This window comes from Strix aluco, chromosome 16 (assembly GCF_031877795.1).
Source record: "Strix aluco isolate bStrAlu1 chromosome 16, bStrAlu1.hap1, whole genome shotgun sequence".
In the NCBI taxonomy this organism is placed as follows: domain Eukaryota; kingdom Metazoa; phylum Chordata; class Aves; order Strigiformes; family Strigidae; genus Strix; species Strix aluco.
Window position 1 is genome coordinate 13,085,610 of NC_133946.1, and position 26,848 is coordinate 13,112,457.

General features: G+C 38.3%; 1 protein-coding gene across 1 annotated transcript in view; it reads left to right on the forward strand.

Annotated features, from left to right (window-relative positions):
* Positions 1-26,848, forward strand: part of TRIM66 (tripartite motif containing 66) — a 49,482-nt gene that overhangs the window by 4,504 nt on the left and 18,130 nt on the right. Inside the window, exons 2-10 of the mRNA XM_074841825.1 lie at positions 6,441-6,544; positions 10,687-10,834; positions 15,767-15,899; positions 16,509-16,625; positions 18,420-18,534; positions 19,906-20,052; positions 20,198-20,315; positions 21,682-22,568; positions 23,577-23,738. Coding sequence (XP_074697926.1) covers positions 6,441-6,544; positions 10,687-10,834; positions 15,767-15,899; positions 16,509-16,625; positions 18,420-18,534; positions 19,906-20,052; positions 20,198-20,315; positions 21,682-22,568; positions 23,577-23,738 — 1,931 coding nt within the window. The remainder of the gene's footprint in view (positions 1-6,440; positions 6,545-10,686; positions 10,835-15,766; positions 15,900-16,508; positions 16,626-18,419; positions 18,535-19,905; positions 20,053-20,197; positions 20,316-21,681; positions 22,569-23,576; positions 23,739-26,848) is intronic.

The window sequence follows — 26,848 nt, forward strand, 5'->3', positions numbered from 1 at the left end:
CCTTCTCACTTTGTTGTTCAGTTACCAGATCCAAAAGACAAGTGAAACAATGGGGGGTTTAGTTATATAAATATGAAGCTGTAGAGTGGGAGGTTGTCTTCAGAACTGTTTCCTATAACCTATAATTGGGTCTCCAAGGAAGTGTAAATTATGCCTGCAGCTTGAGCTGTAGCTAATGCTCTCTGAGAATAATTATTCTGATGGTTGTTGGAGGAAAAAGAGCGGAGGAATAGGTGCAACATGTGGACAGCAAATATAAATGTGGTGTGTATGATAGCTCCACTGTTTGTTTCTTTATGCTAATCAATTCTCATGATAATAATAGGTTAATTATCTGCATTGATTTATTTCTGAGACAACCAGCTTGAGGGTTCTTTCTATTTAAACCTGACCAGACTGGAAGACCTTGAAACAAAACTGTGAGCTGCGGCTTTTGATGTTCAAAAGGTCTTTATACTCAGTTTCCATATGCGGTGGAGAGGTTGCAGTTTGCGCTTTCAGAGATGATTGCTGCAAGTTATCCACAGCTCTGTCACAAATTAGATTGATGCAATAAAGGTGGAGTACAAACTTGAGAGAACTCAGAAATTTTAGCTCTTTCTTTATTTGTGTTTCTACAAAGGAATGCTCTGTATGAGGGTCACTACCTTGATGTCTGCTTACTATTCCCTGGGGCTGATGCAGTGTGGCAACTCTCATTAACAGAAATGAAAATGCTGTGTGATGTGAGAGAGCTGACCTGTGGGGAACTAGGGCTTGAACAGTATATGGCAGAACCTTGTCTTCCTGAAAGCTGATTTTGGATATCCCAGGCGTAGAGTTGGAGAGTCCAGACTGGGTATCTATGTCTGACTACTGGATCCACTGCATTTGAATTTCCATTTTTCCCAACCCGCTGTCTATTTACTCTTGCTGATGGGAGTGTGAGAGTGGAAATAAACACGTGGCTTATGAAAAAGGGTTGCAAACTGATTCAGCAAAGTAAACATCTGCTGCTGAAGCTTTTCAGGGTTCAGCTCTGTGTGTATATAAATGTAACACAGACACGGAGATACGTCTGTGTGCATGTTGCTTTCTAGTGCTGGTGGCTTTTGTGGTGGTGTTCAGGTGCATTAGCCTACTATAGATGGTAGTTAAAGGAGTAGTGGAGCCCTGGAAGGATGTAGGTGTAGGACTATTCCTCCCCATCCCTCATGTGATGAAACTTTATGGGAGTCTGTTCAATACAATGTGGTCTTTGGTGATTGTTCAGTACTAGCTGATAACTCAAATGCACTGAGAATAGCTTATATGTGGTTTATCCTACATATAATTCTGAAATAGGGTTTTATTCCGCATATCATAATGAAATGGGGCTTAAAGCCAACATTAGGATTCTTGCTAGCCTTTCTAAATTCATGGTCATCTCTTTAGCAGTGAAATGTGATGTCATAAATAATGATTGCAAATGATAAACAGCAGGAGGTAATGAGCTTCTAAAAAATAATTTATGCTAATGTTCCTACCTCCTTCCTACCAATATAATTTCCATACAAAAATAGAGCATGTCAACAACTCTCTTAGCTTTTTGCTACATCTAGAGGTTTTGATAACAATAATGGACTTCATTGAATATCACGACTGCACCATACCTGAATTTGGCCTCTGCTCTCTTAGTATGTGAACTGTTGTTTGAATCCTGTAATTCCATGTTGAATTGCTATTTAGATCCAGAAATTGCATCATTCTCATACGTACAAACAGTGAGTCTCTAGGGCTTCTGACTACTTTTCCCTTCACCCACAGTGCTGTAATAACAATATATTTAAATGAGCTGTCTGCAAAGTACAGGTTCTTAAAACAAATTAACAATGTTGTTTAGAGGCAGTGGTAAGGTAGGAAGGCAAGAAAAATATTTAGCGAATGGTCTGCAAAATACACTGTGGAAGTGAATGGAGTTGTAAGACCTGCTGCTACCTGAATCTGGAAAAGCTCTTCTCTGTCCTTCTGCACACTTGTTCCTGGTTATTCTGAGGACTGAGAGAAGACCCAGACAAGAAGGAAAGTAGGACACTGCTATTCATTCTCACGATGAGATTTTTGTTCCACCACTTCAGGAAAAGTACTACCAAGGCAAGTTAACAGAGGCCTGGATGAATCTGAGAGGCAAGGACAAGAAAGAAGGAAAGAAGAAAAAAGAAAAAATGCATCTTGTAGGGGCCCAATACATCTTTCCGCCCTGCTGATTTGTCAGCATTTCTGGCTGAAGAAGGGGGAGCAGCCCCAGATAGTCCGTGTAAGGTGTAGTGACTTCAATCTGCAGCACGGCAAAGCCTGATTCCAGCGAGTGCACGGTGTGTGCAGTTCTGCTTAATAACCACCCCCTTCCCGACACAAGTGACTGTGTTTGTAGCTCTCTAAGTGACTGTTTATCTGCAGGACAGGTAAGGGGTTTCTAGGCAATTGTACTTTACTGGTGATTTGCACTCTGAGCACGAGCACAGCATAGTGGGCTTGCTTTGTGTTGTTGAGGTAGCTGCTGCTAGTGGCTATTTGTAAATATGAGTGTAAGGTTTGTTTAATTTCAGGGTTATTGCTTCACAAACCATTCTGTAGTGTATTTATTATGCCAAGCCATCATTAGATTCTTTTGGGAATTTATATTGAAAAAGGTTGGGCATTTCCAGGGAGTCTAGGTTTTTATTAAACAGAAAAGGAATCAAATAAGAAGCCCAATTAGCTGACCAAGTATGATCTCTGAAGCTACCACATTCAGGGAATCCCTCTTTTACCAACATGCAAACCCATCTCCTGTGCTTTTAATAGTCTTAAATACAGAATTCAGTACTAGGACAGGTGAGAAGGTGCTTACTGATTAGTCCTCCTACGAGTAGGAAACTACTTCCAGTACAGTATTGCCATGGTATCCCCATTATTATTCCTGTTAACTGTTAGGCTATTTGTTCTGATTTTTTTATTAAGCTAAGGGCTATACATGTCTTGTGTTCATTGCAAGGGAGCTTTAGATTTGAAATCATTATGAATTCACAGTTACTTGGATAATTAAGACACACTTTGACATTTACACAATCGAAGCTGTACTTGATGGTCTGTGGTAGTAGTCTAATACAATGTTCTGACCTCTGTGTGTGTGAGAGACACACTCCATGTGTATCTCTGGAACAACACTGATTTCAATAGCATAACTTGGATCTAAAACCTGGCAAAAAATTGTCCCATGACATCCAGGGCATCACTTTTAGATGTCCCCTAATATTAATCAGCAGTGATGTCATCTACCTCCAAAATCATGACTGTTCCATATTTCTTAATACCACTTCATTTCTGTATATAAGGAGACTTTTTCTTAGGCTGAAAATTATTGAAGTTTTCTTTAAATACATTTGAAAACATTAAAAAGATGGTCTCGCCCATTGTCAAATTAATGCATTCTTTATACAATGTATTTTATACTTCACTGGTTTGTAACAAATTAGCAGAATTTAAAGTTCACATGAACATGCCTGAGGTCATGAGCATTCCATTAAATATCATTCAACTGGTATAATTTGATTTAATATTCTGCACTAACTGAATAGTGCTAGAAAGTAATAAAATAGTAACTTCCATATTAACTTTTTTTACCTTATGTGGTGTATAGACAGAAGTTGTCCTTGCTATGGCAAAGTCCAAGCACTGCTTTTGGTTCCCAGGAAACAGCTGTTCCAGAAATGTTTTGTGTAAGACTGTGTGCTCGCCTGTATGGCATGTAGATGAAGGAATAGCTTTGAGAGTCATGCATTTCTTACTTCAGAAAGTAACCTGTTGATAATTTCCCCTTTGGTCAATTTGTGGCATATTATGTAGTCTCAGTATGGAGGTTTTTCTCTCTGTACTAGCCAGATCAAGAACTGACACTGCTTGGGCAATGCAGTTATGGGAGTAAGAAACTGGTTCAAAGTCTCAAAGGGCTAGAGGCAATTCCCTGTAAAGTCAGTAGATGGTTTCCTATCGACTGCACTGAGAATTAGAGCATGTCCTGTGAGACTTATTTGAGAGCTGATTGCAAAGTAGGTATTTTGCTTCCTAGTTTATCAATCAAAATGTGTCTGTCTATTTCTGCTGCTGTTATAACCATATCACTTTGTAAGGTGCTCACAGGGAAACTTAAAAACTGTTTCATCTCCTAGGAATTAGCATTACAATTCACTGGCGCTTGTACTATGCACCATTTACAAGGAGTAGGAGGCTACTGTCTGTATAACACGTCTTAGGTACTGCAGTACTCCTACTGTTTCTACATTTCTCTAGAGAACTGAGCTGTTAGCAGATATCTAAAAGACACAATCATAATTTGGGAAAGCATGGAGAGGTTTCAGTGTGACTAATATAAAAGCATTATATTGTCCTAGGGTGTAACATATGAAGGTGATTAGCTACAAATATTGTAGGTAAATAAGATACCTTTTCAGCTGTGCTCCTTGTATTAAGGATGCAAAATAAAGGGAGAGTTTAAGAGACTTTTACGGCTTTCTGCCATCATGGGCATCTCTATCAGATGAATTTTTAGCCTCTTTGTAACTCCTGTCACCAGAACACACCTAAACAAGACTCAAGTTACATGCCTAGAAGATGAGCAAAGCGTTGGCAATTGCTTTTGTTGACCTTTCCCCTGGGGTTGCTTGTAGCCGAGTAGCACAGGCACCCGTGGATACCGCCTGTTCCTTCTCGCGTCTACGTGAACGCTCGGTGTTGTATGAAATGCGCAGTTAAACAAGTATGAGGTAGACCCTAGTCTGCCACTTGGGCCTCCAGATCACAGTTCTGTTGTAAATGCAACCTTGGAAAACAGTAAACAATATACTTTTGCTTTTATAACAAGATTTGGGCTAAAGAAGACCTAAACCTCATGGAAGTGGTTCTTAGTAAGATGTCCTCTTCAAAGGAGATGTAGCAGAACTCAAAAGTTTCTTCAAAACTTTTATGAATGAAAGTGAATGTGTTCAGACATCTGACTGCATAGTGCTTTTGTCAGAAGTGGTAATGTAGGAAGGGTTTGGGGTTTGTGTGCCTCTGTAATGTAAAGTGCTGCTGTTAAAATAACAGTAGCCTGCTTCTGAAAATGGGAAATATTCAGAGTTAGAATTGTGCACCTGGCCAGGGACTGCAAGAGCCATGTCCCAAGGGCAGGTAATACTAAGCACCTGGAAAACATGAGAGTCTCTGTCTAATGCGAAGAATAATAGACATCTTAAGATTTAATTAATCTACAGGCCACTCTTCTTATACAAAACTAATTTTAGTTTAGAGCACATTGAACATTGTCAGTCCAGCAGAAAGTTGTCATTGATCTTGCTTTTAAAATCTTACTTTAAGTGAGTTTGCATCATTTAGTCATGGAAAATACTGCTGTTAGTTATCATAAATAAATCGCTTGGCAAGGTGAGCATAGCACTGAAATTCTGTTCTCAACAGAATGGAAAAACTTCGATTAAAAAAAAGACTTGATAAGATAAGGTAAAAATAGACTGACACACCCCCACCATCTCTAAAGTTCTGTATTCACATCTACAGTAGTCTACAGAAATGTGGTCAGAAACATACACGCTCCTTTTTTTTTTTTTTTTTTAAAAAAACACACTAGACCTTCTAGAAAAATGTAAGTCCTAGCCCAAGAAATCTAGGAATGAAATAGCAGAGACACAAAAACGCATGTATACAGTTATGGACACCTTCTTGAAGTGTTAGTTCTCAGCCCAGGCAAACAGTAAGATTCATCTCAGTTGCACTCAGTAGCTAATGAAGGTGGGGCCAGGTTTTGGTGCTCACTTTGCTTTCCTTTAGGGGCGATCACATTTTGCTACCTGTGGATTTGTTTTAATAGATGGTTTGCAATTCTGACTTCTATTTATGAAACTTTTTTTTATCCTTTATTCTGACTTGTTGCTTCTGCTAGCAGCATGTTACTCTCTTTCACTTCACTTGGACAGCATGCTGCACTGTAAAACTAGCATTAGGCAATGTGTGTATTATGCTTTGATATACCACTGTAATGTAAAACTGGTCTAGAAGAACTGTAGCAAGTATGGGAAAGCACAAGTAGATCTGTAACGAAGGAATACAATTTAAAGTGCAGCTCAGTTTTTATCAAAGCAGTAAACCCTAATGAGTTCATGGGAATTTGGACATGCGGATATCATTGAGAAATGCTGAAGTAAGTCAATGGAACTATAGTGTATTTCTAGGGATTTTGTTGCTTTATTTTTCTTTCCTGTGTATTAAACTAGATCTAGCCACAAGTAATTTGTGTCTTGATTTGTGCCTTTGTTTGCTGGAACTAAGTGTGTCTGTGTGATATAAAAAAGCCAGCAATACTGAAGTGCAGTTTATATAATTTCCTGGTTCACATGGCTGGTGTGCATTGTTTTATTTGTGGTGGTTTTGTTTTTTCAAAAATTCAGGTATCCTTTCCTGCCCTGTGTGCAAACAGACCTGCTTTGCAAGGGATGTAGTTGAAAGTTTCTTTCTCAAGGACTTTCCCACCGGTAATTCAGCTATGGCAAAGGTAAGTAAAAACTGCTGAGTTGGGTGCCTTGTGAGTTGTTGAAATACTACCAGATGAACACTGTTTGAAAACAGAACAAACTTCATATTGAACAACAGACACTCTTGCAGTTTGTTTATGCGTCACTGTAATTTCTTCACTGCTAGAGATGGACATACTGCCTTCATAGTATTTAACTTTATTTGAAGAATGAGTTTGACTCTATGTACTTAAAATAGAGTTGATTCAAAAATATTGATACTAGTGGTGTAGGAATGGATCTGTGACGATCAGTATATTAGGAAGATACCAAATATCTTCGATTCCTCATTGTCCCATTTCTGCTCTCAACACAAAGTAATCAGAAGCAGACTATTGGCTGAATGGTTACACCAAGATTACCCATTAGATCCTGTAGGCAATTAGCATTTTCTGATTGTCTGTTTTAATGATAAAAAAGGTCACATCATATTTCAGTTTCCTATTGGGGAGTGGATGCAAAGGGTAATTGGAACATGTAGGATTACTTCCTTGGCCTTGTATTGACACTGTACATAGATGGACTTAACTTCTGTTAAATACCCAGTTAACAGGCAGGACTATTCTCACATTTTTTTAGTTGCTACTACTTTGGGCCATGAGGAGGGACAGAGAAAAGTGGGTATTTCTGCCCCCCTCTGTTATAAAACAGTATTCTATTATTTGCATGAATGAGTTCAGAATGTGGTAGTATTGCCTGTAGCTGGAAGTTAGAACAGGTGAAAACTTGTCAAAACTATTCTGTAATCTGCTGACTGTTTTATCCAAAGTGTGATCCAAAACAAGGGAAGAGTGACAAAGAAGCAAGGGTGCTGGACTTCACCTTCTGAACCAGCTCCTGGACCTCAGTCTGTCTCTTTTGCACTTTTGATTCCTAAGTAAACTGGATAGCCACTGGAGATTCAGTTTCAGGGCCTTTGGGTGGAGGGGAACACTCTTTCCATAATGCAGGACAGAAGATATATCTTTCCACTCCTCTTAACTCCTGTAGGGGCAGCAACAGTTTGTAGGTCAGTTCTGTCCCATGCAGAAGGCTTGAGACTGCTTTAAATTGTGCAAGTGACTTGCCCAGTGACATCATTGCAAAAAAGTGTAGAGGGGGATGTACTTCTTCCCTGTCAGTCATTTCTGTGTTTCATTTTCTCCATTGTTAAAAAGGAAAGAATGTGTAACCTAATCCATGGAGTGTTCTGGAGAAATTAAAAAATTGATGCAAGCAGAGTGTGTTGACATCTTCAGGTGTAAGGTGCTTGAAGAGTGCAGCATAACTTTATCTAAAATAGGAAGTGGTCTATTCACATGCACTCTTCAAAGAGAAGAAAATTCATATTGCTGAATGTTTAGAATGCACTTATTCTACTGGGATTTCTTAATTACCATGACTCACATCATTTACCTTTCAATGAGAATGTGTGTAGAAAGAAAATCCAATGAGAATATCTAATGCCTTCAAAAGCACTAGATTATTTTTTCCAAACCTTCTTTAAAAGAAGGTTTTTCTTTTCTGTAATCCCTTAGGAGTCCTAAGCACAGTTCAGCAAAGCAGATATCTCACTGGAGCATAGGAGTACCCTAGAGGGACTCACAAACCTTCCTCACAGTTTTTGGCTTACTTCCTTTTTATTAACAGTCAAGTCATGTATCAGTGAAACTTGCTTACTATCTTTTAACCACTGCCTGCCAGTCAGACTGACAGCCAATCAACTGTTCAGGTAAACTTGTGATTAAGCAGTTTTGGTTATTGCAGGGAAGGCAGAACTTCCCTCAGCTTTTGACCTGTTCCCTAAGTTGGCCTTTCATGCGTACATTTTAAATTAGACACTTCTTTTTATGTAACAAGCTTTGCTCCCAGCATAAATATCCTTTTATTTTGGTTATATAAGTTTTATATTAGGCTTTTTGGTTTACATTATTACATGTATCTTTTGGAAAACATTGTTGATAAACAAAGGTTTAAAATAGCAGAATGGCTTACACAAATACTTCCCTGCCTAGACAATCAGCACATTTAAAAATTTGTTTTGTTGACTTATGGTCAAGAATTGCCCAATCTCTTTGAAAAAGTTTGGGAATACTTAGAAACTCTTGAACAATGAGTTTATTGTTGATTGTTCACCTGGTGTGAAATTCCAGCCCCACTGAAGGGAATGGTAAAATTTCAGTTAATTTCAGCAGAACATAAACTTTTCTTCTTGTGCTGAAGTGAATCAGAACTTGACTCATTTGCATCTCAGAATTTAGGTGGATATAGATGTTCCACTTAAGGTTAAAGCCATGATTTAAAACTAAGATGACCAGCAAAGAACCATGATTTTTCTTTCTTCAGGCTTTCTATTCCCTGAGACACACTGCAAAGAGAAACTCTTCCATTAAATTCCTCAGGGCTTGCATCAGGGCTTATGTACTGAGCGCATGCTGCTATATCCTTCTCTTCATGTTTCCCATCAGAATAACTGGGATGTAATAATAGAGCTGAATTGAAGATAAGCTGATGCCCAACAGAAAGGACACAGTAGGAAGTAATTTTGCCATCTGTTATTAGTTGCTTGAGTAGCCCTGAGTAGCAGCAATATTCAAGAACTATGCATAAGTACAGTAGATATATTGTAACCTTGTAGGAAATGTTTGAGTTTGATAAACTGGTGGCAAAGCTTTTATGCTTTGATGATGGTAAAATTACATCACTCTGTTCACTCTGCCCGCATAGATAGTACCTATTTGTGACTATGGTAAGTCCAAAACATTAATATTAGGAGTTTTCAGGCAAGGTATTTTTTGCCTAAAGCAAATACTTTTTAAAAGAAGTATTGTTATAGCTATCTTGAAATAACTCTTTGAGTTCGCTCTGGATACCAAAGATCAAATTATCCACTTCATTTACGTGCTGCTTTATTCATTTCCCCTTTAGTGACACTTCCAGACAGCATGGCCTGTATAACAAAGGGCATTTCCTAAATTGTTGAATTAGTAGAGACGATAGTTAATCAAGGTTTCCAGTTCTTCTCATGTTCCCGTGTCTTATGTTTCCAGTTCACCACATGTGATACCAAGATATAAATGGAGCTTATTTCTGGTCAGTTCTTTAGGGAATAGGAAGTAAGTTTTTCATTAATAGTATGTGGGTGTCCCCATGTTGTTTTCTAAATTGCCTTACTGTTGGCATGTTTCATGTATTTTCCTGACAGTCACACTGTATCAGAGTGGTTTGTACAATGCTAAAGCAAATAGAGTAAGCTCTAATTTTAAATAAAGCAATGTAGATTTAGAGAAGCTCTGCCGAAGTGGTTCTGATTTATACTCATATACATGAAAGCAGAAGTGGATTCTAGACTATGGAATTTTTAGTTTGTTAATAAATAATTAGTAATGGACAGAAATTAATGAATGACACTGAAATGATATGGTAAAATGCTTCTGCATAATTTTGTGATTAGAAAGGAAATAGTAGTTGGATTAAAAAACTTTTTGATGGGCTATGTTTGACTCTATTATTTCACATACTTACTAGGCAACCTAGACTACCTTTCCTGAAGTAGAAAATATATGTATCTATCTAAACATATATACGTGTGTGTATATATATATATCTATAAAAGTAAGGGGTACATTCATGTGTTAAAGCCATCAGTAAATAGTACAACACTAACAGAAAGGGATTACAAAGTACACCAGTCATTTTCAAAAGTAACTTTTAACCTAACACTCCTTAACTGAAATAAGACAAATCTTATTTCATAGTTTCATGGCTTTTTCAGTTCACAAGAAGCAAGTCATTATGATTATTTCTTCTGACTTCATATGTAACATGGACCCTAGACGTTTGCTGAATAATTCTTGTATCATGTCATAATCAATGCTTGATTGTGCTAGAGCACAGAAAGGCTGCCAATTTGATTTAAGAGCTTCAAATCTTAATTTTATTCTGTTCTTAACTTTATGATGTTCTGTTCTTAATTTTATTCTGCTCCTTTACAACAATAACCAGACTCTTAATATCACTTGAATTGCATTAGCCTGAGGAAGAAAAATATTAAGCTTACCAATCTGAATCATAGTCTATTAAAGATAGCGGTTTGTATGGCTAATTTGTTACCCTTGTATGTAATTGCACTTTTTGTTCTTAGAGCTGCTCCACATGTAAAGAGAAGAGACCTGCTCACAGTCTCTGTACCAGCTGCAATAAGTGGCTGTGCAGCTCATGCACAGAGGAGCACAGGCATGGCAAGGAAACTGGAGACCGCTTCCTGCCTGTATCCCTGAAGGGCTGCACAGGTACTGAAGACACACTTTGAAATTTTGTTTCTTCTCGTATCAGTTATTCAGTTGAAAAACAATCAGTTGCAGGCTCTGTACCACAGACACCACGCTCTGTGTGTGGGATTCGGAAGGATATGTATGTGTCGGTTAAGAGATGGTGATTTTTCTATAACTTTTGCCCCAATTAACATTTCACAGTATTTGAAAAATTTTGGATATTTGCATTTCACAGAGACTATCTTTTCTACATGCTTTTTCAGGTTGCAGAGTGATGGGCTAGGCTTTGGTAGGCTACAACAGCAACAGGCCAAGGCTGTTTCTGTGTTTCTGTCCTCTTTTGGGTAATTTCCCTCAGGAAACTACCATAAAGCATCCTGTTCTTATGAACAAGGTGTGGGAGGGAGAGTCCCAGACAGCAAAAGGCTGTGATCGCTACAGGATGTTCCTTTTCTAAGCCTGCAGTGAAAAATGTGCTTCCTGATTGTGACCATTGTATTGCCATCAGCAAGCACAAATGGAGCCCACTGACAAATATGTCTCATCCCTGTACAATGATGATCTGCAGAAACGATTATCTTCTCCTACTACTGCTCATTATTTTCTTCACTTATATGTCATAAATCTGCTGAAGAGTGTGCTAACCTAAACTTATGTAAGCAATTTGTAACCTAAAAGAAGAGTTTTGAAATTTAATACGATGATTTAAGTTTACACGTGGCTCACATACAAAGTTATTTGTGCTAGAGAGTTTGTGCTGCACTATCGTTCTTCTTCATAAGGAAGATGAAAGACAGAACAAGGAATAAACGTAGGTGTAGCCCACTGATTTTACTTTTTATATTATTGGGGTTTTTCTGGCTTTAGGATTTTGCTTGTAGGAGGCTATACTTTATGCTTGCCATAGATGGAGTTCTTTTAAGTCCTGGGTGTTCATATCAAACAGTTTGAGGCACTTGAGACATGATATGCCATTGCCAAATAGAGTGTAAACAAAAAAAAAAGTCTGTAAGAATAGTAATAACAAAAACCCACAGATGACATTTAAGAGTTTTCTGGGTCTCTTCTAGAGAATAATATAAACTGAAGTCCCCCCAGTCCCCCCTCAAATGCCCTGATTGGTTGGACAATATATTTTTCTTCTTGAGTTGATGGCAAGATAAGGACTGTGGTTTTGAGGCTCCAACTGTTTATAATTTCATTTCACTTTGACTAAGATTACTAGCTCATATTGTTGACAAATAATGGTAAGAAAATATACCTGTGGCTTAGTTGTGGTTTTGTGTGTGCTGTATAAATAAAAAAATGCAAACTAAAATGCTTTCTCATCTTTTTAGTCCTAAATTCTGTGTGCTGAAAAAAAAATTAACAAGAATGCTGGTAGTGTATATATAAGCTAGTTACTCTAAAAAATGATTGGGGATGTAATCTGTGCTTTTAAAATTATTATTATTTATGTATATATTATTTATTTAGAACATAGATATCCCCTCAGGATATTTCAGAGAAAGCAAATACTAGGATATGCTAGAACTCAGGCTGATTTTTTTTGAATATGATTTTTATGAATATGAAGAGATGCTGAGATGTGGTTCACAGACGAGTTAAACTGCACTACTGGCAGTTTTTCGCAGACAATAATTTTTCCTGCCTTTTTTAAAAAAAAAGGCAACCCAAAAAACCCCTGAAAAGTTTCTGGATCTGTGATCACAAGATGTGGAAACACCGAAATCTGCTTCTGGGATGAATTAGCTGAGCACTGGAGATCTAGGTGCTCGGAACATGGGCCAAAGCTTTATGACAGGTTAAGCAGGAATAATCTCTGAAGAACAAAACTTTCACTGGAGTGCTCTGCATTAGCACTAGGAATAAGTGAACTTTGCTAAATTCAGAGCTCTTGAACTTCTTACAGTCATAACACCAGAACTTCTTCCTCCCTTAGTCCCATCTTTCTTAAAGGACATTCAGTCCAGACTCTTTCCTCATTAAGTGAAAATCTGTGGTTTGCAATTGAGTAGAAACAATGCTTTCCCAAAACTATGTTACAAGTAAATGATCTGGTACTGATATACCAACTATTTATAGGCTAGTGCACAAACTGAATAATTTTCTCTTTGCTATACTATAATTTTCTTTCAGTGTCTCAAGGCTGAGTATGAATCTATAAGACCAAAGTTTATGCAAGTTGAGGGAGGACTCTGTTAGCCAGGATGAGATTGCTTTTCCACAGTTGACATCAACTGGTCAGAGGAACAGAGATTTAAAGCTTTCTGTTAATTTTTCAAGAGATCCACCCAAGATAAAGAAAATATAGGCTGTAGAAAATGGTGACTCAAATGATGTTAATTCAGAAGTCAGGGCAACTGAACTTTCCCTGTTCTTCAAGTGAGGATCTTTTCAAGAAGCTAACATGGGTAATGGTGGTCAAGATGTCTCCTCCTAGGAGAAGCAGGCTTGTGCACTTCTTTAGTGTCTGACTTACAAGAATCCAACTTATTTTAAAACTGAAGAGTGCAGCTCTGAGCTGAGTATAAAGTAGATTGAGAATACCATGGCTCAGTGGCAGTTCTCACTGATATGTCAATTGAATCAGGGAATTAATAGTGGCAGAGGCAGTGGATCTGTGTTGTAATTAGATAACCTTGATTTTTATCCTTAGTTTGCATCTGAAATCTGCTTGTCTCTTAAATCTGACACAGTAGGAAAAACCCCACTGATTTCTCTGGGATGATTACAATCACCCAAAGGCTAAAGAACCCTCCAGACAGAGAAAGATGGAGAAATCGTTATATAAGATTGTGACTAGGCTTCATTATACTTGGACCTTAAAGACCATATCTCACTATAAGTTGGAGTTTAATATGGATAATTTGATCCTGAGTTTTCGGAAGAACAGCTTGCATGCTCTGCGGATACTGAACACTTAGAGGGCCTTTTCCAACTCATGAAAATTGAGAGTTATTATGGGCTTTTTACTTTTCTTTTAAGATAGAATATCTGACCCCATAGGAAAGGAAAATATGATCTTCAACATCCACCTTGGTTATGCATTGTTTATATGACCTGCTTGGTTACATATTATTTGCATTGTCAGCTGCAGGTTCTAATGCAGAAGTACCTATTTGCAGTACAATCAGAAAAATTCTGGTGAGTTCAGTTTGTACCTTGAAAAAAATACCGGAGTGGGCTAAAAAATCAAACCCTCTGATCCAATATACTCTTTTAATAATGCTATCTATTAGCATTTGATTCAATAATAATATAAACCAATAAACTTTCCCGAAGAATAAAGCATGATACTACAGTAAATAACTCATAACAATGTAAACTATGTAATGCTGTTACAAAAAAATCTTGGCCTAATCTATCAAAAATTATCTTCTTGCACATTATATTAAGAAGGCAGATGGGAAAGCCAATTGAACTGGAGGAAGTAAATCTCAGAAAAATTTAGAGTAGATAGCAGTCCAAAAAGAAGGAAATTTGGCATATTTTCTTTAGAGCACGGCATGGATTTTCTCCATATCTTCATTCTCTTTGTCAGACTTCAGATTTTCTTAGCCTTTCTACTTCTATATTGCGCATTTTCCAATTTGAAAATAAAGTGACTGAATTAGGATAGCTTGTTGTAGGCTGTGTGTCACAGTACCACTTCAGAGTCTTGATTCTATAAAGGGCTCCATTTAGCTACAGCATGAGAGCACGGTCCCTGCCACAAGTTGTTTTTCTTAAATGTTTAGATAAGATAGATAGGTTTGGTGTGGGAAAATTGAAGCATTTTTCTCATTTTATGTGAGCAAATAATGGTATATAAATAAGTAATTTTTTATTTAATTTCAAGCTTGTATCAATAAGTGTTATCTAACGATGATTGTTTTGTTTAATTTCTTGTGTGTTGGTAAAGAATAACAGGATAGTGTCTGTAGGAATACTTTGAGGATGCAATCATGTGCTTTTCTTGTTGTCCCCATATATGTCCTTATGTGCTAATAAAGTTGATGGTTCTGTGGACAGAGAATTTGAGCACTGACCTGCAGAAATCTGTCACTGTACTTTAGCACTGCTTGTGCTTTTTGACCATTTTGAGAAAATAATGTTTTTCAGTAATAATAATGATGGGTGGTCCTTACACTGGTTAATAAAATAAGGGTCTGAAGTCTGTGGTTTTTGGGATCCAAGAAAAGAGCTTCCCCTTCCCTGCCTTAACTATTAATGTAGATGTGAATGTCTAACTTCAGTGAAAGGGTTTTTTTTCATGGCGGCTTAGCTTTTTTTTTTTTCTTTCTTTCATTGTCAGTCTTCCTTCTTTCTAAAACAATTCTACTGTATGCAGGAAAGAAGGCAAGAATAGATTGTACAGGAGCAATGCTTCCACTTTACATATCCACTGTCCATTTTTACTCTTCATTACATTACACTTCAGAAAATCCTTTTAAGAACAGGTTTTAGTGCCTAATGTCAATATCCCCTAGCTACTGAAGTTTATGCACTTCATTTACAAAAAACACAAGTTTGAAAAACAATTCCTCATGCCACTTTTTAAGAACAAAGGATTTCCTTGCTTCTGCTGTGACTACAGGTTTATTTAATATATTTTCTTTTCTACATTTTACAATACAGTTTTATTGACTGGTTTGCCAACCAGGGCATTCAAAGTCATGAGGCAAGTGCCCAAAATCATGAGGGATATTTAAAACTCATGAGAGTTTAGAGGACTATACAAATTTGGTGATGACTTGTTTCTGAACCCCTTTGATGTGCTCAGCTTGTAGGATGTATAAGGCCAGGGAAAATAAAAACAAACCCTGGTTCATATAATCAGATGGTTCCAGGGGTTGGGTCTTTTAAAAATAACATCAAGACTTTCAATAAAACTGTGACAGTTTGACAACTCTTTCTGAGCTGTAATAGTAATCCTTGTCAGTGACACCATTGGTTTATGTTCCTTAGCAACTGAAGATGAAGCAAGTGAGTTTTCCTTATATTGTCCAGTGCACACTCAAGAACCACTCAAGCTGTTCTGTGAGACCTGCGATACCCTTACGTGCTGCAGCTGCCTCCTGACAGAGCATAAGGAACACAGGTACCACACATCGATAGCTTAATCATGATCCTGTATAAAACGGTAGATAATTTAGATTTAAGACTGTTCATCTGCGTTTCCCATCAGCTGAAGTTGCAGATCAGTCCAAACTTAAAAGCCACAGCAAACTCAGTTCAGTTGTTTTGTGCCCAAGCAGTGTAACACATGGGTTACTGCCCTTACAGAATCACTCACTGCTCTCAGCAGTGTGTACCTTCCCAGTTTTATTGTCTGCCCAGCTGCTATGTGTGCATGCATGTAGTTCCTTGTGGTTCTGCTCAAAGGCACAAGTTAAACTCAATACTTAGCATGTTTCAAATACTTCTGTTTGTCCTTATCTGCACAAGACCAGTGTTACCAACACTTAAGTATGCTGCTTGTCTGTGGAAATGTTTGAGCCATGTAAGGAATTGTCTATACACAGTAACACTTTCTGTGAAATGAGCCTGCCTATATGAGGGGTGATAAAGTTTAGCAGTTCACAGAGAACGTTTGTAGTAGGACATGTCCAGTTATTAAGGCAGCTGGTCCCCTAAACTTATCAACTGATAAGCTGATTATTTATCAACAGGAAAAAACATGGTGTGAGAATTTTCCCTTCTTTCACAGGTTCAGACATCTCGATGAAGCTTTGCAAAATCAGAGAGTTATCCTGGAAAATGTCATAACTAAAGTGGAAGAGAAAAAAAATGGGATTCAGGTTTCAGCTAAAGAGATTGAAGACAGGTAATTGCTATGCTTTTTTTTTTTTTTTTTCCATGAAAGTGGGTGATCAGTAAAAATACTATTTTCACTAAATGTAGGTTAATGTAGAAGTTAATGTAAATGCTATATTTTTTTTTTCTTGGAGCATAGGAAATAATAAGAAGATTAAAAATATCAAATTCATGTTTAAGTGGCGTTGTAATACATGATTCCATAGTCCTTGTAAGACATGTGACAGCTGACTTTAGAGTTAAGATTTCTTTGTACAATCTGTTTCCAGACTAGAATATGAAAATATTAGAAATGAAGACTATTTTAAAAATACCCTACTTCTTCAAGAAACCTCAAAACAAGCTGCAATTCCCATCAAGACCAGTATAAAAATGAAAATATTTAATTATAGGAACTGGATTTTGGCTAATGGTTATGTATTTGTTAGCTGTTGGATCTCTCTTCTGCATTAATAAAACCATTTCAAACACCTTGAAAGAGTACAAATCTATTTATGTGATTTATACTCTAGTATAAAGTGAAAGGTTTTTTGATATTTCTTCTGCGTGTGTTTGATGACAAAGAACTTAAGACTTCTTGGCGCGATGTTTGAGAGAGTCAATCAGCATTAGCATGTCGCATCCAGAGTGGTGGTCAACAGCTCAGTGTCTGTATGGGGAGCAGTGACAAGTGGTGTCCCTCAGGGGTCTGTACTGGGACCAGTACTGTTTCATAACTTCATCAGTGACATAGACGGGATCAAGTGCACCCTCAGCAAATTTGCAGATGACTCCAAGCTGAGTGGTGTGGTTTACACACCTGAGGGATGAGATGTCATTCAGAGGGATCTGGACAAGCTTGAGAAGTGGGCCCACGTGAACCTCGTAAAGTTCAACAAGGCCAAGTGCAAGGTCCCGCCTCTGGGCTGGGGCAACCCCCTGTATCAAGACAGGCTGGGGGATGAAGGGATTGAGAGCAGCCCTGAGGAGAAGGACTTGGGGGTACTGATGGGTGAAAAGCTGGACATGAGCCGACAATGTGTGATTGCAGCCCAGAAAGTCAACGATGTCCTGGGCTGCATCAAGAGAAGTGTAGCCAGCAGGTTGAGGGAGGGGATTCTGCCCCTCTACTCTGCTCTCATGAGATCCCATCTGCAGGGCTGTGTCCAGCTCTGGAGTCCTCAGCACAGGAAAGACATGGACCTGTTGGAGCTGGTCCAGAGAAGGCCACGAAGATAATCAGGATGCTGGAGCACCTCCCCTGTGAGGACAGGCTGAGAGAGTTGGGGGTGTTCAGCCTGGAGAAGAGAAGGCTCCAGGGAGACCTTATTGCGGCCTTTCAATACTTAAAGGAGGCTTCTAAGAAAGATGGGGACAGACATTTTGGTAGGGTCTGTTGTGACAGAACAAGGGATAATGGTTTTAAACTAAAAGAGGGTAGATTTAGACTAGATAAAAGGAAGAAACATTTTACAATGAGGATGGTGAGACTGGAATCAGTTGCCCAGAGAGGTTGTAGATGACACACCCTGAAGACATTCAAAGTGAGGCTGGATGGGGCTCTGAGCAACCTGATCTAGTTGAAGATGTCCCTGTTCATTGCACGGGGGTTGGACTAGATGACCTTTAAAGATCTCTTCCAACCCAAACCGTTCTGTGATTCTATGTTTGAAGAGAAGTGTGGGAGAATTTATGGGAAATGGTACAACCTTCACTGGAGTTCTCTGTCAATAGTTAGATAAGTTCTTGTAACAAGTAACTACTAAGCTCTGAATAAATGACATACCAGTTGGCTCATCCAGGGATGTGTATCTCTTGCCCATAGGTTGCTTGAAGTAAAGCATTTATACAAAAAGGTAGAAAATCAAATAAAAATGGCCAAGATGGTTCTGATGAATGAAATCAATAAACGAACAAACATCCTTCTTGAACAACTTGAAGTAAGTAAGGGTAGTTTTTTTGATACCTTGGGAAATTAAGCTAAATTAAATTTAATCCCAGTGCCAATGGAAAGAATATACTGTGAGAGTTATTGTCCCTTTGCTTATATTTTCAAATATTTCCTTTTTTTTTTTTTTTTTTTTTTTTCCCTGCAGAATTTTATGTGGAATCAATGGTTAAGAAAGATTTGGGATGAAGTGGCAAAATGTTTACTTATCATGACTTAACCACATTTTCTAATGCAGTTACAGAGAATATGTGTGCACCTTTTGAGTACTTACAAAAGAAACCAGCATCTGGTTTTAATGTTTAATTCATGGAAGACCATTAGCAGCACATTTAATATCCTGTTTTGAAAATGATCCTCTGGTCTACTTTCTGTAGCAGAGCCTGCAGTTTTGACTCTTCAGATTTTGGATGTCCAGTTGTATATATGATTTTATTCTGAAATGTGCCAAGCACAAAAATTGCTATCAGATCTGATCAGAATTTCCAGGTCTCAGTTATTCTTGGGTAATTTTAGCAGGTATTAGAAAGACAAGGCAGTCAGCACTTGCTGCCTACATTTGAACTTACATATTTGACTCAAATATGGCAACTCAGCTAAGTAGCTTTATAAAAAAGAGAAACGTATGTTCTCATTTCAGTATTATTAAATATTAAGTAAATTCAGTGTTCATATGATCCGAGAACATTTCAGTGTTTGTCTGAGTTATCTATAACCACAAGCAGACTGTCCGTACACTTGAAGTATATGCACAGTGCTGTGTTGAAGTGCATGTAGGGGGCATCAAATGCAATCGGGAGGTGCTGAGTTCAAATCAAACAAGGACAGATAGTTCTTCACATAAATGGTAAATAAGTGTGGAACTCCTTGCTGCAAGATATTGTGCATGGATCCAAAAGTAATTAGACAAATTCATAGAAAAATATGCTGAGGGTGATAATGCAGCCTCTGTCTTTGTGATCCCTAAATCATGAATTGCTGGAGACTGGAAGACCATTCTGAGGAAATGCTGCATGATTGCCCTCTTTTTATATTCCTTCTTGGGTCTCTTCTGTTGTGTATTGTAAGAGACAAGAAAGCAGTCCAGGTGCAAATTTGATCTTCTACAGCTTTCCTGGGCTATGCGATTCTGTTAAACCAAGGCCAAAATGATGTAGGTTATTTGCTCCTGGAGAAGTAATTGTTTTTCCTGAATTCAGACATATCTGTTGAATAAGATTTGCTTTCTTTTTATGACTGATGGTTTAAAGAAATTCTAAATAAGTGTCCCTGCAAATAATGCATAATGTAGTGCCAATGATTGTATGCATTATGTGTGTCTGAAGAATGACAAATATCTTCTACTGATTCACATTATTAACAGAAAATCACCAGTGAAAGGAAGCAGAAATTGGAGCAACAGCTGCAAGGTATTGTGGTTTTGAGCAGACAGGTAGAACATGTGCAGAACTTCATCAGCTGGGCAGTGTGCAGTAAAAACAGCATACCATTTCTCTTCAGTAAAGAACTGGTAAGAACAGTATTTATTTTCTCAGTAAATTGAAATTGTGCAGTAAATATGAGAACTGTTTTAAGGATTTAATGTTTCTCAAATAAAGTATTTTTCATAGTCTTATAATTGTGAATACAATCATCATCCTTTGATTTGTTACCAGATTGTATTTCAGATCCAGCGCTTGTTGGAGACAAACTGTAACACAGACATAGGCCCTCCGCTGAAGATTAGATTTACTTGGGATCCCTCCTACTGGACTAAGCAACTGTCCAATTTGGGTAAGAAAAATATATTGTTGTTTATTAGGCAAGTGCCAAAAGCTAGACAAGACAGATATAGACAAGACAGTACTTTCCCTAAAGCGCTCTCTTTGGTGTTTTTATTTATTTATTTATTTAGACTTCCAGTTTTGTATCTTTTGTCACATTCTGAAGAAAAGCTAGTGTGGCTGAACTTTCCTTTTTTTCCCTCCAGTTATATCAATTCACCTATTAAAAGACATTGTTATATATAAATATTACCTTATAAACATTACCTAGAAATATACTCTATAAACATCATCTTTGATGGTCTTACAAAATCACAATGTAAGAACACAACTACTAGTTTCGTGGAAACACTGTGCGGGACTAAACAAATAACTTCTAATTGAAATGACTTTAAGTGAAGCATCATTGGCTATCAGACAGCCTTGACTTTGCCCAATGTATTTGAAATTCAGTTCCGTGCCAGCAAGCAATAGCTCTGTACTGCACTGCGACTGTGGCAGTCCTGTAAGGAGTACCCTGGGTGAAATGGAATATCTCCAGTGGGCCTTGTGCTATTTCCTCTGCCTTACCCAGGGGGAGCTGAGCTCAGTCATGCCCAGCTCCTCAGGTCCTTTAGTATCTTAGTGGCCAAGGGACCTGAGCAGTGCTTGAGACACAATTAATGGGCACAAAGATGGCTTTAAGACATTGACTGTATAAAAATTACAGTGTTATTTATATAACGAATGTGCATACTGTGACTTTGTTTCCCACCAGCTATAAATTTCCCAACTGCATTGGGTTTTTACAGTAAATTCAGCTCGGTGGGCTGATCAATGGTCTAAAAGATTAGTTCTCTTCCCATTTTAAGATATTTAAAACTAGATGGGGCAAAACACTATCAAAAGTATTACAGGGAATAATCTTCTCTTGACTAAAAGCATGGACAAGGTCAGTTCATAGGTCACTTCTATTTCTAGCTTTTACGATTCTCACCTACATAGCATCAATCTCTTATTTTTGTCACTTTCACCCTGGAAGCAGTCTTTTGTACCTGTGCTTATGGATGAGAAGATACGCTCATACTTTAGTAAAAAATGGAAGTATAAGCCCTATCCATCAGTTAAAAGAAAATAAATTGAGGTCAATTTTTCAAAGCATTTGCTGGTAATTCAACCATGAGTTCTGTTGACATCAGTGGGAGTTTGGTATGATTTTAAATCACAGAAAAATCTTGAAAAATTTGTCTTGAAGGTATATCGAAGGACTGTCTGGATAGGATATTTGAATATCTTTTATATTTGAAATGAAGACAAGGAAATGGCCATTGTTCAGAGTTTTTATTGTGTAAATTTGTCAAGATCATAGGAGGGAGTAATTTTGCTGTTTTTTCCAGGAGCTTTCACTATGGAAGGTGGACACATTTCTCACTCAGATGTGCTACTCTGTGGAAATGTGTCAGGATTACAGACCTCCTTGTATCATGGACACCGTTCACCAGCAGCACAGCTGGAGCCTGTGAAGAGCCAGTCACCTCAGTTTCCGCCTGCAGTTCAGTGTCCTACGCCTGTGTGTTGTTCGCACTGCCTCAGCATACCTCACCCAAACAAAGCTCAGCCTTCTTACCAAGACATAAACCGCTATCAGAATTTTCGGCAACCTCCCGAACTGCATGAGCAGCCCTTTCCTCTGCAGTACAGCATGCAGCAACATGACAAAGAGCAAAGGTGTGCCCCCCAGCCTATGAAGCTAATGCAGTCTGGACTGGAGCAGCCACGGTCAGAGCCAGAGAACGTGTCTGGGAGGATGAGAACGCACTTACCATCCCAGCAGCTGCAGCAGGCTACACCCCTGGGCTATGCTGTTGTATCACATGAGGCTCAGCAAGTTCACATGAGCCATCCACAGCCATTCCGCACACAGACTTCTTTGCAGACATCAACCGTGCAAGTGCAACTTGGTCATCTCCAGAAGATGAAATCTAACCACTTGCAGCAGCCACCACAGAAGCAGCAGCTGCCACCAGCATCGCCACCATCAGGTCAGAATGAGAACACCCACAAACAAGTCATCCAGCAGAGCCTGGACATAATGCATCACCAGTTTGAACTGGAGGAGATGAAAAAGGATCTGGAGCTTCTTCTGCAGGCCCAAGGACAGTCCAGCTTGCAGCTGAACCAAGCCAAGCCACCTCAGCATGTTCAACAGACCATAGTTGGTCAAATCAACTACATAGTGAGGCAGCCAGCCCCAGTTCAGCAACAGATCCAAGATGAAGCACAAGTAAGTTCTCTAAAAATTCTTTCGTATTGTGTTTAGTCAGTGTAAGCTCAGAAATGGGAGACACCTTTGACATTTCATGTATTTGATTGAACTTTCTGTTGCTGTCTTGTCTATGTTTGTGGTTCAGCAGAGGCTTCATGTCTCATGCAGATTGGGCCAAAATTTTCTGTGAAGTGCTGCATAAACAACTTGAGTCCCAAAAATCTGAATTTCTAAATAGACAAGATGAGCACCAGGTGGGAAAATAAAAGCATCACCATTCTTCCTTTGTGAATAGGTAACCAGAGGACTGCAGTAGTTTCACTCTGCATTTCAACTTGTTTTTACTGAAAATTTTAAGTCCTGAGTCATTGAAAAAGATTCACTTTTGATTCTGAATTATTAGTGAAAAGAGAGTGAAGAACATATTTTCTTTGGTCTAAGAGTTATTTCCTATTCTACTAGTAACTGCTCTTGCTACTGCATCATGTCCTTTAAGATTTTCATCAGTATTCATACACACTGTTCTGTTACAGTTTTGTCAGCAGGGCTAGTTTCTCCCCTTTTCCTCTGTTGGTAAGAATCCTGCTTTTGAAAAAGGGACAGTGCTGAGAAGTGAGCATCCAAACTACAAGTCTGATAAGGTGCACAATAAGGTGGCTTTGAAACTCAATCAGAACAGTGGGGATTGCAACAGAAAGGTGGCTGGGACTTCCCATTATGTAAATTCTGTGGAGTTCCACCTTGAATAGCTCTCAAAGTGGTTTACCTCTAGGGGCAGACTGGAGGCTTTTGGAATAGCTGTACACTTCAGCAGCTTTATTGACTAATTTTTCTTTAATTCATTAATGTTTGAGAGAAATCTTTCTCTATTCATTTATCTCTTCACTTAGGGTTACTTTGAACATCTTTGTTGTTTTGGAGCCTTTCCAGTCTTGTCATATTGTGTATGCTGTGAGTTGATGTGAATTTATTGCCATTTATCTTTCTGTGATTTTGAAAACACAAATTCTTAATTGTGATTTATAGGTCTGTGAGAGTTCCACTGAACTTGATGCCCAGAAGCCTGTAATTCCTCTTGACAAAAGTGATAGTCCCTCCCTGTCACAGTCACTAGATGAAGAAGCCAGTGTCAGCAGTCACTCCCCTGAGAACACATTGCAACAATCACCTTTCCATCCAGTGAGAAAGGTATCAAGAATTTTTTTTTAAAATATTTTAAAGGGAAAACATGAGTTGATAATATTGAATATAGTATGTCATTGGAATTTGCAATCAGATTGAAAAAAATAAAATACAGTAAAAGTCGACAAAATGGCTTGTAAATCTTGGAAGACAGACATAGCCTACCCTAGTGTGCATCTCCCGGTGAGATGCCTACACACTGTGCTATAGCCAGGATCAGCAGCTCTTCTATAAGCTGGTAGTGTGTAGATCTGGCTGACATGATTGTTAAGCATGAACTGGTAAATAAATAGAAGACCTATTTCTTCACTGAGTAAATTCTGTCCAGTCCCTATCTCTAGGGATTTAACTATCAGCACTTGCTAACTGCCATGCTAGCAGCAGTTAACTTACAAAAAAAAAAAAAAAAAAAAAAAAAAAGTCAGAGATTCTGATGAAATCAGGCCTGAGAAACATTCTTCAAAATAATGGACCTGGAAATAACAGCTAATTATTACTGTGTGAGCCAAAATGTCTTGCTAACCTTTTTTTCATCTTGTGGAGATGTGGTGTCTGAAAGGTTCTGTTATACTCCTTCTCCTTGTTCATGTATAAGTTCATGTGTAAGAAAATTCATAGATTTCTGTATCTCTAGAATATTTCAGCACATAATAGAGCCATGTTTTGATCCTTTCATCTACTAGAAGGCCCTAACTATTGAAGAAGCAACATAAACAAACCCAGGAGTGCTCATCTTTATCAGTAGTTCCTTGCTGGCTCTGGATATCACCTATGCATTGGAGGCAGAGAAGCTGCCTCTTACCTCTCCATACTGTTTGTTTAAAACACTCTAAACAGCACTTCATATTCTGGTTGCTCAAATCTGTTTGTTACTTCTGTTCGTGACTCATGTTGTGTACCATATACAAGTCTTTCATGGATATTTTTTCTTGGAATTTGGGTGTGGAATATTGTGGAAGAACTTGTCTTTCCTTACTAGCCCCCAAAAGGAAGTTATTTTCTCCTTCTTTAGCATGTAGCTTTGTTGACTCAACATATTTATCATGCAATACCCATTCAGAGAGTTGTTGGAGATCAGCTTGGGAATTGTGGAGACGTGGAAAGGTAATGATTACTGAGGGTCTGGAAGCAGCATCCAAATCAGATTTGGAAGCCACAAAGAAATCTGTGATTGCTAACTTAATTCTGTAGATATGATGAAATTTCTGGATCAGGCCGATGGTATCACAGCATTCTGAGATGATGCTCTTTGGCTCTGAACTTTCACATGTGGAAGCAGATCTCCCTTAACTTCTGGTGATGGAGCACAGGACTGGGGAAAGCTATGCGAATTTTGTAGGATAGGGCTATCTTTACTTTAGCATATGACTAAAAATTGAAGATGTGTATTTAAGGCCTGGGCAAGACCATGAACCTGAGCACATACTTTGTGAAAATACCATAAACATGTATTTTATTTGTGAAAATTAATGGTGATGCTAACCAACTAGCTTTCAGAGGCTTTTTCTACATGTACGTTGAAGAAGCTGTCGTTTGTCTTCTGGACCTGTAAAGGAAGCTTACTCCCAACAGCTTAAGACAAGTCAGAAAGAGGGAAGGAAATGGAAGGAGATGTGCAAGAGAGAGACTAGTGTAGTCTGATGGGAAAAGGAAGAGGAAAAAAGGAAGATGGGCTGATTCATTGCTGTACAAGTTGAGAGGGCAACAAGAAGAGGATGCTTCTTAAAAAAAAAAAAAAGGAAATTTTTCTAATGCTGCTGAGAAGTATATGTTCTTGTGCAGAACACACAGGTTTGCCTGTTTTTTACTAGTTTACTGGTACCTCTGCAAGAAATGGGGACATTCAACAGATACAGTACCCCAACTTTTCTTGTATTTATCTCTTGTAATGAGCTGTTCGGGATGAAACCATAATGTACTGACAGCACTGGCAATGGCTAACTGGAAATGATGAAGGGGAACCCTTGAAATATATTCTTCATGAATGCTGTTTAAAGATGCTGCTGACAGCAGATGCTGAAACTGCTTTTGCTGACAGTTATATTAAATCTAGGTTCAAATGGGAGATCAGTTCCTGTTTAAGAACAAAGGGGTGTCTCTATTCATTCTCATCTCTGTTTCACCTGATTAAATATTTTCACGCTCATCTCCAGACAAAAATTTCCATATAGGTGTTTGTCCATTTATTTTCACATGCCCTGTATTCAGAACATTTCATCTCTCTCAAGTTCTTGGAGGACACGGAAAAAGTGAATGTGGAGAAGTCCAAAATATTGTACTTGGAAAACATGGTAGAGAAAATGGCTAGAGAGACCTTTTGCTACCTGGAGAGGAACTGTATTCTGCCTTTTGGAGAGTAATTGGTATTGGACTTCTTGGTTTTGTGTTGCAGTTCTGCTGAACTCTGACAGGCTTCATTGTGCACAGAATTGCTGGTGGAGTAGGTAATTCTCTGGCTTCTAAGATTCTTTCATTAAAGAGAAACCTGCATGTGAACCAGAATGAAGCAAAGTTCAGAATTAACTGTTTAATGATATGTTTGCCAAGATCTGTCAAAAAAGAAAAGCTTCCATTAGCCTAGTGGTTTCCTTTATTTTGGAGGGGGGCAAGGCTTGGTTGCCCCTGTAATTAAACATCTGTACATTAATTTTGAAACATGTTTACAGTATGCATTTGATACTATTGATTGATAACTAGATGAGTTGTCTGCATATGGGATCATATTTATGTGTGAAGCAGTATAGAGCAGATGCTATTAATAGTTTGGGATCACAACATTACTCATAAACAGGGAAACCACAAGAACGTTATTCAGATCATCCCAGACAAGTGCTAGTGTAGCCGTTACACCACGGTGTGAGGCACTCGTATGCCATGTGAGTGCCTGTGAGTTCAAAGAATGCATTTTCAAGTTACTTTGATGAGCACTAGTTTCCATCCCTCACATTTAAAGCTGGTTATTGATAAGCAGAAGTAGAGAAGCAAGGATGAAACACTTCAAGCACTTGTAAAATGTCCTCATGTGTTACTTTTCACCATCTATCAGCACAAAAATTAAATCTAGCTTCACTGAGCAGACAGAATTTTGGCTTTCCAGTTGTATGAAGAAGGGTTTT